General features: G+C 31.4%; 1 protein-coding gene across 30 annotated transcripts; it reads left to right on the top strand.

Annotated features, from left to right (window-relative positions):
• Positions 1-503: 503 nt before the first annotated feature.
• On the top strand, positions 504-9,742 carry LOC146911878 (uncharacterized). 30 transcript variants are annotated; one of them, XM_085718123.1, is made up of 20 exons: positions 646-782; positions 1,174-1,244; positions 1,583-1,612; positions 1,686-1,795; positions 1,923-1,967; positions 2,309-2,427; positions 2,789-2,893; positions 3,655-3,751; positions 4,127-4,167; positions 4,269-4,388; positions 4,522-4,578; positions 4,704-4,866; positions 5,496-5,574; positions 5,671-5,879; positions 6,115-6,153; positions 6,236-6,403; positions 6,500-6,551; positions 7,488-7,594; positions 7,873-8,114; positions 9,330-9,742. In XM_085718123.1, exons 18-20 carry the CDS (start codon positions 7,556-7,558, stop codon positions 9,361-9,363), a joined length of 315 nt encoding a protein of 104 aa, XP_085574249.1. In that variant the 5' UTR covers positions 646-782; positions 1,174-1,244; positions 1,583-1,612; positions 1,686-1,795; positions 1,923-1,967; positions 2,309-2,427; positions 2,789-2,893; positions 3,655-3,751; positions 4,127-4,167; positions 4,269-4,388; positions 4,522-4,578; positions 4,704-4,866; positions 5,496-5,574; positions 5,671-5,879; positions 6,115-6,153; positions 6,236-6,403; positions 6,500-6,551; positions 7,488-7,555; the 3' UTR covers positions 9,364-9,742. The 30 variants fall into 30 exon arrangements, 20 of the variants coding, with proteins under 20 accessions (XP_085574236.1, XP_085574249.1, XP_085574246.1 ...); XR_015014783.1 differs by lacking the exon at positions 9,330-9,742 and having other exon boundaries at positions 4,759-4,866; positions 6,236-6,417; positions 7,873-8,264; XR_015014779.1 differs by lacking the exon at positions 9,330-9,742 and having other exon boundaries at positions 4,522-4,581; positions 4,759-4,866; positions 7,873-8,264.
• Positions 9,743-12,303: the final 2,561 nt, after the last annotated feature.

Here is a 12,303-nt window from a genome sequence, read left to right as displayed (position 1 = left end):
AATATGAATAGTAGTGTAGTAGCTTCTTATTGTTTTGTTGACCACATTGCCTAGGATTGTGTCTGTGTTAGATATTTTTTTAACAGACCAAAATAAAACTTATAATTACGATAAAAGATGCTCCTTTCATTGGAATGAGTTTGTAATTTTAATTTGACAGCTATATTTTGGCTTTTGATCTAAGTAAGAAATTCCAGTGTTATGAACTTATATTATGATGACTCATGGCATAGGATTATTCCGGTTGCAGGGTTTATAAAATTTGGTCAACAATCTAACATGATATTGAAAAGTATTTACCTCCAATGAAGTGAAGAATTTTATATCAAAATTCAGTCGATTAGAGATGCATATAATGTCTTCGGCAAAATCTATCTACTAAACCAAATATGAAAATCAATGTCCGTGGAAATTACCCTTTTGCCCTTAATAAGGGCATTTTCGTCAATTAGTAAATGGACTCCCCTTGCCTATATATATGTGAAAAGAAAAAAAAAACAAAAGAAGGGGGACGAGAGAAACGGGAACGGGAGAGGAAGAAGGGGAGAGGAAACAGGAACAGAGAAAGAAGGGTGGACTAATTGCATCAAATTTCATCTCCTTCTCCTTCTCTCTTCTCAAACACGGCCTCACCCTCTCTTCTTTCTTTTCCATCAAATTTCATCAGTCTAATTGCATGCATGTCTCCAAAAAGTTTTTTTTTTATGATTTTAAGGGTTTGATTTTGTGGGTTTGGTTTATTGTTTGTTGATTTCTGTCTCATTGGTTCTTCTTCATTGAAGGTAATTTCCTTATCTCTGATGAATCTAAAATCATGATCAACTGTATTTTTTTTTATTTTCTGTTCTATTCTTGCTTTGGATATGAGATTGTATGTTAAAGGTTTTGATTTTTGAAAAAAAAAATTCAGTCAGACGGTGATTAGGGTTCCAAATTGAAGTTTCTGGGTTTGTTGTTTAGTGATTTTGTATTTATTGTTTCTTTTATGATTTCTTCCCCATTTTATGGTCCTGTTATTGAAATCAATTTGTGAAATTGTTGTTGTACTGTTTGGGATGAAAAGCTAGAAACCATAAGCTGTTTGTGGGATGAATTTGTGAAATTGTTTTTTCTTTTTTATTCAACATTGATTCTGGTTGCATGTTTTGAGAAAGTTGTTCTTATTATTTTAAGGGTTTTATTTTAAGAGAAGATTGATGCAGATGGAAAGAAGAAGGAAGAAGGGAATGCATTGTTCAAAGCTGGTAATTGTTATGTTCTCAATCATGTGATTTTATTTAAATAAATTATTTATTTCAGATTTTTGCTTTATAAGTTATCAGTTATGACTTTTGTTTGATGTAAAAAGTGAATTGATGTAAAAAATAAATGGGTTGGGAGAGGCGCTCACCAAGTGTTTGAGGTAATGTCTCAATATGTGAAATAAAATTTCTCAATTTGTATAGTTTTGAACTATTGTTATCAGATTGTTTAGAAAGTAGCAGTTAAGTTGTTGTGGGGTATGTTTGAATTGATGTTTTAGTGTTTGGGTTAAAATTGAAGTCTTTAGAAGCAATAAGCTGTCAATTAATTTGTTTTGCAGAAGCTTAAGTTGGAATACAAGTTGTTGTAGGTATGGTTATTTGTTCTTTATATTGGAGTTTTTGTCTTGCTGCGGCCGTATTTAATTTTGGCATCTGATCCAGAAGCTTGCCAAGCGTTTTTATGGTCCGTATAAGCTGGTCAGGCGGATAGCTGAAACCATATGAAGGTGACCCAAATACAACAGCCCTGCATCTGCCAAATTCTGCAGAAGGTAATTCACTTCTGATTCACCCTTTACAAGTTCTGGATTAGAAGGATAACTCTAATGGATGGTCTTTTATGAAGTGCTATATATGAAACTTTGAAATATAAGACATTTTGTGCGGTTTGAATTTCAGGAAATATTAAGTGTTTAAGCTGCGTGAAAATTTTCATTATGCAAGGTAATTTTCTGTGATGTACTAATTATGCATCAGGAACTGTAATTAATTTACATCTGTTGATATATCATGATATGTGTGATTTTTCAATGCAATTGTGTTTGCAACTTCCAAGCACTTGGAATTAATAGGCATTTTCTACCGTTTGAATTTCCAGATATAATTAAGCGCTTAAGTTTAACAGTCGATGTTTCAACTGATTGAAATGTTTGTTAATCTCTGTTCCAGACTTTCTTTTTGGAAGAACCTTTTTCTGTAACTTTGCTTCAGCCTGAAAAGAAAACAGACACAGGGGAAAATAGTTCCCGTAATTGCTGTGATGTGTGTGAATTTGACAATTTCAGGATATGTTGAGGATGATATCACTGTGAATTTTCTCAAAAATTTTAAACCTGATGAAATCCTCACTTTGGACAATGCTGATCGTCGGTGTAAAAAGCTGAAAGGGTTGGCTTTCTCTAAGGTTTGCAGATCATTTGAAACTTCTTTGCCAAGCTTTCATATTTTATTTCTGTCATACACCTATAACTATATATGAGAGAAAATTATAATTTACTGAAATAGATTCTTAAAACTCATCCCAATCTCTATCCCTACTTAGCATCATAATCTGTAATTTTGATTCAAGGGTTATTTCCTGCATTTATTGAAGTTTCAGTACGAAATATATATGTTTGTCCAAATCAGTATGAGAAGAAAATGATATGGTTTCCAACTAATTAGTACATCATAGTATTATAAATAACAATCATTCCATTCCGTTCAACATATGAGAGGAACACGAGATTAAGTTTCAACGTATGTTTTTAATATTTTTTGCGTAGAACATGAGAAGAACAATATGGGACTGGTTGCATTTTAGTGACTGTCAACTATGGCTGTGCTTGCTCTTTCCTCTGAAACGCAACTGACAGTTTCGACACAATTAGGTATTTTATCTCTCTTCTATCTTATATATATCTGCGTGATTATATTTAGTCAAAAATTGTTGAATTCATTTGTTGATTCAAATTCTGGTATATCATGCTATTTGTTTTATTGTTGAATTTAATTGTTTCAAATTCTGGACTATACTTTGAGCACAAGGTTGTGGTAAGAAACTGAGAAACCCCTTCAACAATTTTAACAGCGTGCTCATGTTTTTGTTTTATTGCTTCATTTTACATTTTTTAAAGAATAAGTTACTTGGTTTTCATTTTGGTTGAAAATATATGTGCAATGGACTTTATTTCATGTTCTTGAGCAGACCTCGCTTAAGTTTTAATATATAAAAATTCATGTTCAGTGAGGTAAATCACTTCCAAATTCTGACTTTATGTTCCACCCTCTTGAAGATTTACAAGTTATTCAATATATATGACATTCAATTGATTCTCTTGGCTTCAAATAAAACTTTTTAGATTGTTCTGAACCAACTGAGGTAATTCTTAAGTCATTTTTAACACAACTATTATCCATAAATATGTGCTTTCTTTACAACTCTACTTGGTAAAGAGGTCAATCCGAAGTTGGCAGCTACTGAGAAAGCCTTTTCATTATCAGTATGGACAACATCAATGGTCATTTTTTGTTGATGTGGATTAGTTCTGATTGCTTTAGGGATGCTTTCATTTTGGCAATTTTTGACACAATGCAGGGTGTTCTATTTGTAGTAGTGCTTTGTCTTATACTGTTGATTCGTCCATTTCAGTGGCAGAGTTTACTGCTCCCGATGAGTCTGTCAATTCAACAACCTATGGTTTGAGATTTTTCTTGGGGCTTTACAAAGTCTAACAATATCTTTTCAGGTTTTGCCTGCAAAAATGATTGATTTTCTAACTTTATGAATATAATGCCGTTATTGTTACTTTTGTTCTTATAAAAATGAATTCTGATTTGAATATATGCTCAAATACAAAAAAATTTAATCTTTTTAATCTTAAGTTTTTGAAATTACCTTAAAGTATTACTTAGTTTAAAGCAAGTTACCTTTTAAATAGAATTTAAAAAAAAAAATCAACTTAAAATTATGATACTTTTGAATTGATGAAGTATTAGTTAGTTTAAATTTTCATGCCTGTTTACAACTCATTCTAGGGAAGTTTTTGAACCATTTCAACCTAAAAAGTAAACTCTTTTAACCATGTAAAGTTTGATTTAATTCTGTGATTTTTATTGTGTAGGTATGAAGAGGGTTAAAGAAACTGTTGAGGAGCTTCTTGGTGTTAGTTTTCTTTTCTTCAAATACTTTGAATAAAAAAGTTTTGATTTTTCCATTGTTTTGCTTTACATTGAAAAAAAGTTTTGATTTTATTTGTTTTTCAGGTTTATGAAGGAAACCAAAGGTTGGCCCTTTATTAAAGAGGGTTCTTACAAGCTGCTATTGAAACTATTCTTTGTAAAGAATTCAGAAATTTTACGCTTATTTATTATTTTTTATTCACAGTAAGTTCTCATGATATTCATAAATGGAAATGTGTAATTATACATTGATTTTTTTTAACCAAACTGAAGTTTTGCGCTGAATTTTTGTCTGTCATAGTTATATATAACCTAACACGTTCATTATCATTTGTAGGCGGATATATTTTTAGCACCTCAATTACATGCTGCATCTAAGAGATTCGACATTCACGTGGTAGTATTCTATCGTCTCGATATTTTTGTGGGGGAATAAGGGATTGTAATGAGTATTGCACTTAGTGAAATTTTGAAACAATGGGAAACAGCTGAAGTATTATGTATGTTCTTTGGAAACAGCTGAGGTATTATGTATGATCTTAGGATGATGGAGTCTATATAATATGTTTTGTAGCATCAGAGAGCATGGAAGGCTTTGAATTGGACTCAGAAGTTGAGTTTATTGACGATAGTTATCTGTGGAATAACATCTTCATCAGAGATTTCTACAAATAAGCTTGAGGTTACTTCTCTTGCCTAGAATGTCAATCTCAATTTTTACTATTTTTTATGTTACATGTCCTCCTTTTATATGGTTGATCCCCTTTTAAAATGATATTTAGTCCTGTTCCGGGTAGAGCTTCTAGGATCTCTTCCCGCAGTGTGTGCATGTCATTTGGTTTATGTAAAACTATATGCATTAGGTGGAAAAATTAATGTAAACTCTATAAATTATATTTGGAGTACTTTCTCCATATTCTGTAGCTAGATTATGAATTGGTATATATGACTGAAGTATTACAAGTTGGTCTTATGATGAATTGGTAAATTTTTATACAGGGTTCTCAGTGGTATGCTTAAAATTTGATTTGAATAATTGCAATCTTTTTCGAGAAATTAGAAGTAGCTTAGCTTTTACATTTATGCAGAATATTAATAATGTATATGATTCCAAACCATGCCCTTATTGATAGCTAGAAACGACTTGGCTCTGTTGTGAATTAACCTTTCCAAATTTCTTATGGTTTTTAAATGAAGATACTAACAGCACCAAAAAATGTATGATTAAGTAATTATTGCTATAATTCATATCATCTTATTGTATATTTTTTTCAATGTATATTCATTATGGTTCCTATGAATTGATTACAGGGAAATGATGATGATAATGATGCATGGTTTGTTGAAATTTCTTTTATGGCTCGTGTTTTTTCCTGCATAATTCTATTAGGTACCTTAAAATAAACTATTATTGTTTTATGAAAACTTTGTTTCCTACGTTACATTTTTTTTTATCTATGTGACTTTTACCTTTTTCATTTTGAAGGACTTTTCATGATTGTGAGTTTTATGATATTGAAATGCCTTGGAGCTGATTATGGCGAAATTCACAATGTCATTGAAGCGCAAGAAGTAACTGAAACCGAAGCATTATAAAGAGAGGCCATAGTTAGTATGACCAGCTATGCGAGTTCAGATGCAGCTGTTCCACTTTCAATCCCACTAAATAAGTGAAACCATGGGACAATTTTGAATGTGAGTCAGACTGCTGAAAACTATGTATTATGTGCATAAAAGGCATTTTCTGTCAAATTTGAGGGAAAATTTAACACTGAAAATCTGAAAAATAAAACACTTTATGTTTAAAAATATATAGTATTATTTGTATAGTAAAATAGATAGATATACACCTATGTATTTAGGTAGGAATGCTATTGCATAACAATGCCATTGAACAAATTTTGAAATTCAGTGGTTATGTATTTTGCAGGAAACAGTGCAGTGCCTTACACCAAGAAAAAAAACTCAGGTTTGTATTGAAGGGAGATCTTTTATATAATAATTATAATGTCTATTATTACATTAAATAGTGATCTCTTGCAAATTTTCAGGGATTAAGAATCAAGGGAAACAAATCTCATTTAAAGGCCATGAGTGAAAATAATCATGAAGTTATTGTCAAGTCAAATAGGTCTGATTGTTCATGTGTACAGAGTGTTGAATCTTCCTTTGGTGCTGATGTGGACTCTACATTATGACCTGAAGAAGTTGAAACTATGGTAAAATTTCAAAGGTGATATTTATGAGTTTAGATGTGGTTGTAAAATGTCTTGCTTTGGCTATCTTCCTTCATTTTCCTGATTTCATTTTTGCAGGTTGCAAGATTATATGAGTGGGTTGTGTTATGAGGGCAACTTACATATCCAGGTTAGCTTCTATTATTTTTTGGTTTATTTCGTTGCATTTTGTTTCTTTGTAGATGATCTTAGGTTTGCCTCTTTAATGGTGTTTTTTTACAATACTATATAACTTCATTTTACCAGCTCATTCCGTTTACAATATGCTGGTTCTTTTATTTAGAGTTAAACACAAGATTCATCGTTTTGTTCCCTAAAAATAGTCTTCTTTTATTGTTGTGTGCAGAATATCCAATTTTTGTATATTTTCACATTATGCACTCATCTGTCTATGCTCTTTGTGTTTCCACCATCTCAGCATATTGGTGATGATATTGCTTTTGTTGGAAAAGACATCTGGAATTTGAAGACATATATGGTTGAATATGAATTCACATCTATAAGTTAATATGTTTTGCCACTGAGAACCTCAATCCTTTTTATCTAACATTAGGTTTATGGTTGAATTTGAAATCGCATTGGTAAAATGTCTATACTTGAACATTCTTTGTTTTGATCAAGCATATATGAATGTGAAGTTTTCATGTATTTTTCAATGAAGCAATTATGTGTGTCATATGTGTGTTTGGCGTGACATGTAGAACTGATAACTGCTTTGTTTATATATGCGTGTCATTGATTTCTTCACACCTAAGTAATCCATATATTTCATCCAGTGGACATTTGGTTGCAATTTTGTTACAATGTAGTTTCTTTTTAGTATGCTCCAGGGTTATTTTTACATATAGTTTCATCGCCTGCTTATAGGTAAACACTTTGTATAGACACCATCGGTTTAAATTTATCAAAAGTTGGCCTTATAACAGTTTCATAGCTTTGCTTTGTATGCTGGATACCAAGGCAGTAATCCAATTTATCACTCATTGTTCATTCTTCTTTTTATTCCAAACTATATTTTCACTGCTAATGTAGACAAGAAGTGTGACATTATTTGCTAATTTGCTAGGACAAGGCAAGGCTTCCATTCCAACATGTTTTGCCAAAGAGTATGGTGTTGCCCTTGACGACTACGTAATGTTGCGTGATCCGAAGCGAAATGTCACCATTGTTCAGGTTGAAAAGAAGAATGGGAAAGTTTACCTTACATTATAACTTTGTTTTTGCCAATATCATTGTGATGAGAGGAAAAAAACTCGGTTTATATTTTGTATTTTCAACGTTCTGTTTGTACGTTTTTAAAACACACTAAATAGCAAAACTCCAATTTCACAGTTTCTCTTATTGTGAAGGAAAATATCGATAAGTAAGGATCATTTTAATGAATTTTACATCATGCTTTGGTTCAAGTTTGAACTAAATGTTTGACATATGATTCTTGATTATTATTCCAGAAATACCGACTTCATACGCGGAGAGTTCCAGCTGCAAGTGGTACTGGTCACTCTGTTGTAGTTCTTGGAGATTTATGGATGCCTCAAGAACAATACAATGACTCTTCCAAAGGTGATAGCATGGAAAACGATGATGATGAAAAATCTGAGAATTATAGGATACACTACTTTGAACTAAAGATGATAATGTATGCCAAGAAATGTGTAAATTTTGACGTCAAATGGCATTACATTATATTCAAGTAAGGCTTTGTTTACCCTTTGATTTGTAATGTTTGATTGTATTCTAGGAGAATTTGATTGGACTTGGATTCTTTGGTAATTGGTAGATCTCATCTGTGTGTCTGATTGACGTTTAGTTCTATAAATGGATTTGTTATGTTCCACTTCAATTGTTGTTTATTAGTTTCAGTCTCAGAGTTTCAGCCCTTCTCAACAATCATTGAGTTGATCTTATTTATTTTTTAAATGTTAGTAGTAATGAATTATCACATATAATCACAACTTTGGAATAGGCTTACTAACCTTTTAATAGGTTTTTCTCAACACAAAAAATCTTTTAATTGGTTAATATAAGTTAATCAATTGTATATCAAGTGTGAGTTAGAAGTCCTACATCGGTTTAAAAAGTGTAGGTTGAACACTTTATAAGTGCGATTAAACCCATCGTCTTAAGGTTTTAGATAACTGTGTGTCTATCTCATTTGTCTGGTTGCTCTTATCTAATGTGGGTGGTCCCTCGGAATCCTCTCGTGACACAACATAATGAAAACACAAGAGACATTGAGTTGTGGAGCTATGATATGTAGTCGTGACATGAACTAGAATACACTTGCATGTTATAGAAGCAATTTAAAATTGACAACATGAAACTTGGCATACTGTTCATAAAATATTGGACGCTCTAATTCTAATCATTTTAAAATGCTTTAGTACACGTTCCAAGGGTTAGCAAATCAAGTTATAGGGAAATTAAGCTCCACTTAATTTGTTTCAATCTCTTTTGTGCAAAAATGTGTGTATGATTAAAATATAGAGATGACGAACAAAATGTGCACCAAGATAACTAGACTTATATACTGTATATTAAGATTGTTGAATTTTGTTTTATGCTAAAGCTCTAACACAGATGTTGTTTTGGTTTCTGCTATTATAGTTGAGAAGAACAAATTCATTATTTTGGTGATTGAGTTTTGGGTGGTGCTAAAGGTCTAACACAATTACTGTTTTTGCTTCAGTCATTCCCGTCTTAAAAATCTATATCTATTTTATTTTGGAATATGATTTCATACTTTTAGTATTTGGAATAATTGCTGGCATCTATTTCTGAATTCAATTGGGTCATTAGGTATAACATATTGCAAATCAAATCATATTCTCAAAGTTAGAATAGGTTGTGTTATTAGAAAAATTATGCATGATGTTAAATTTTATAATTTTTCTATTATATTCTGTAGCATTTCCCTAATCACATCTCAAAGAGCATATTGAAAAGAAAGTATCTTCGCATGAAACTCGAAGATGTCGAAACTCACAAGATTTACAAATGTAAAATAAGGACTGCCGGAAGAAGGAATACTGAAAAGTCTATGTGTGGTGAATGGCATAAATTTGTCATCGATAGGGGTTTGAAAAAAGATGACAAATTGATTTTTGACTTGGAGAATCCACCAACAAAGATGTGGGTTGAGCATGTACGCATCCACTAGCAAGTTTTTTGTAAATGAAATTTTCCGATTATGAAGTTGTTTTAGCTATAATCTCATGAATGCATGCTGCAAAAGCAATATTTTGTTATTTCGGTTACAATTTAAAGTTAAATGACTTAGACAATTTTATGTTAACATGGTTGATAGTTTCCCATTTTCCATTTATTACTCGTGACAAGTCGTCTTCATCTATTATAGTCTATAAATATCTGTTATTTCGCAGTTTATCCATCCAATATAATATTTTTCCCAAAAGCATAAACATTATAAGCAATCATTCATGAGAACAAAATATTACATATTGAAAGTAGGGGGTGGATCATGGTTTATGGTAGACCTATCTAGGATTTGATATGTTATGGATCATGGTTTATTATATTTATATGCATGTAATATCTATATTTGAAATCAGTTTACTTTTAAGCGTATTAACAAATATGTGTTTGCCAACAAAATTAACCGAAAAAAGCAATCCACCCCGTGCGAAGCACGGGTTTGTAACTAGTTTTCTTAAAAAAATTATAGATCATTTTCCGTAACAACTAAGAGCATTTTGACTCAATTATACAATTCCTTTTTCAAATATAGAGAGCGAGTTTCAGTATTTCAATTTTTTTTTTAGGCAGGTTGAGTATATCAGTTGTGAACTGCTACCTTTTGTGACACACTACCAAACTCAAAAATATTATATTTAATATTTATAGTTATATATAATATTATAATTTGGGGTTCAAGATGTCACACCTTTTATTTTACAATTTTTTTTTTTTGTAAATGTTTTTAAAAGACATATTAGGATGATTTTAATGATAATATTATTTTCCTATTAAGTTATTTGTGTTTATAATAAATTCGGGCATCGCACAAGTGAAAAGTCTATTTCTTTAGATTACCTTTAAATTTCAACGTATATAGTTCCATATATCTGTGTGTTTTGCAATGACAATTAACAGAAGTCAAAAACAGTCACTTAAACAAGGTCACATATACCTTCAACGGCCATTGTTTTCGCATGGTCAATTTTATGTAGCATTATCAAGGGTTACCTCAAGAAACGGTTTGAAAATTATGCTAACAGATGAAGACGGTGCGTGCATTCATAGTACTTTAAATGTAGTGTATAAAAGAATTTTCCAAAATTTGTAAAAAACTTATTACTTTCCTTATCGTTGAATATAAAGTTATGACATTTGAATATTAAGTTTGAACTATAAGATGTATTTTTGTGTCTCAATATTACATTTACATTGTATATGACTTGTGCGGCAGCACGGGTGAAAAGTCTAGTTGACACAAAAGTTCAAGACATGATATATGCAATGAGATTAAAATATTTTTGTTAATATGGTTTCTAGAGATCTTTTTTCTTGCTATAGACTACAAATTTTGGAATTTTGGTGAAAAATATAGAATGAGCCAAAACATTGCAAACACACCTTGTTTCGTTTGAAATACATGCCCTTCGAAAAAGAAAAAATAAAGACCACTCGAAATTCTCTATTGGTTAAGATTTTCGTTGACACATTCTCTAGAGATTTTCTCCCGTCATATAGAGTACAAATTTGAATTCTGCTCTTTACACAACAAAAATTACTCGCTACCAACTGAAAAGACCAAAATGCCCATGCGTGAGTTTTATAGGAATTATAGGAACGAGTACGGTCTTGAGTTTTGCCAATAAGATTTATAGGGATTTTTCCTTACTATAGACTACGAATTTTAGGATATTAGTGAAAAAAATGCAATGGGATGGAAATTGTAGTCATGCTCAATGAGATGTGATACAACAAGTTGGAAATGTAATAGCTCAAAATTATACTATTTGAAGGTGTGAGAGTAGATGATCGATGATGAACTTTGATCTTAATCTTCAAAAGGAAGGTGGTGTGAGGTTCAAATGGATGGTGATGATGATGAATTTGTTGTTAGTTAGAGTAATCTCCCAGATGATTGTTTTATATTATAGAAAAGTGAACAAATATGCCAGTTACGTTATTTTGGTGTTTCATTTGCTCTGCAAACCTACTTTTCATTCAATTCTTGATGTAATTTGTTTGGTTATGAACAGTGTAAAAATAAGAATTTACATTATATTTTTTTTGTTAGATTGTTGGTGTCATTGAAATAGATAATTATGATTAGTTTGATTTGTTATAATTTGAAATCAAAAAGTGTTTATATTTTTTTTACTAAAAATCAAAATTTTATAAAAAAACGTTGTTCATAATTTTCAAACGTTAGCGCAATAAAATGAGCAAAAGATAGACACACGAGTTGTAACACCCATACTAGACGTATCTAGAAAGTCTAGCACGTGCGTTGAATTTAGTACTGGATACATTAAAATATACAACAATAAAATTTCGAATGAATATAATTTACAACAACATGCGTTCGTACAAAGATATATTACTCATCTTTTCTAAGTATCATAAATACATCCTTGAAAATCCATATCATCCTGCTGCGGGTACGAACGATTACTTGTTGAAACATCCATTCGGCTACTAGCTTGCCATCCATCCTGTTTATCTGAAACAAATAAGGATTGGGATGAGACATAATGTCTCAGTGAGTTCCCCTAAATCCTAGGCTATAGGTAACCTCCGGGGAAACCTACGGTCACCACGTGTCTACAATACAACCTGACGGTTGATTATACGTGTGTGGTCATGTTTCCTAGACGGTAGTGCAAGCTAAACCCGTTTTAGGCTTATCTCAC

The sequence above is a fragment of the Medicago sativa genome, chromosome 6, assembly GCF_051527215.1.
Source record: "Medicago sativa cultivar Bolivia chromosome 6, Bolivia_mono, whole genome shotgun sequence".
NCBI lineage: Eukaryota > Viridiplantae > Streptophyta > Magnoliopsida > Fabales > Fabaceae > Medicago > Medicago sativa.
This window is presented reverse-complemented; position numbering and strand designations above follow the sequence as displayed.

Excerpts from the sequence above, each read along its gene's own strand:
- LOC146911878 (XM_085718110.1), top strand. The coding sequence starts at position 6,291 with ATGAAGTTATTGTCAAGTCAAATAGGTCTGATTGTTCATGTGTACAGA. Across the intron at positions 6,404-6,499 it reads CTGAAGAAGTTGAAACTATG|GTTGCAAGATTATATGAGTG; the intron begins GTAAAATTTCAA and ends TCATTTTTGCAG. Across the intron at positions 6,552-9,329 it reads AGGGCAACTTACATATCCAG|CATTTCCCTAATCACATCTC; the intron begins GTTAGCTTCTAT and ends TATATTCTGTAG.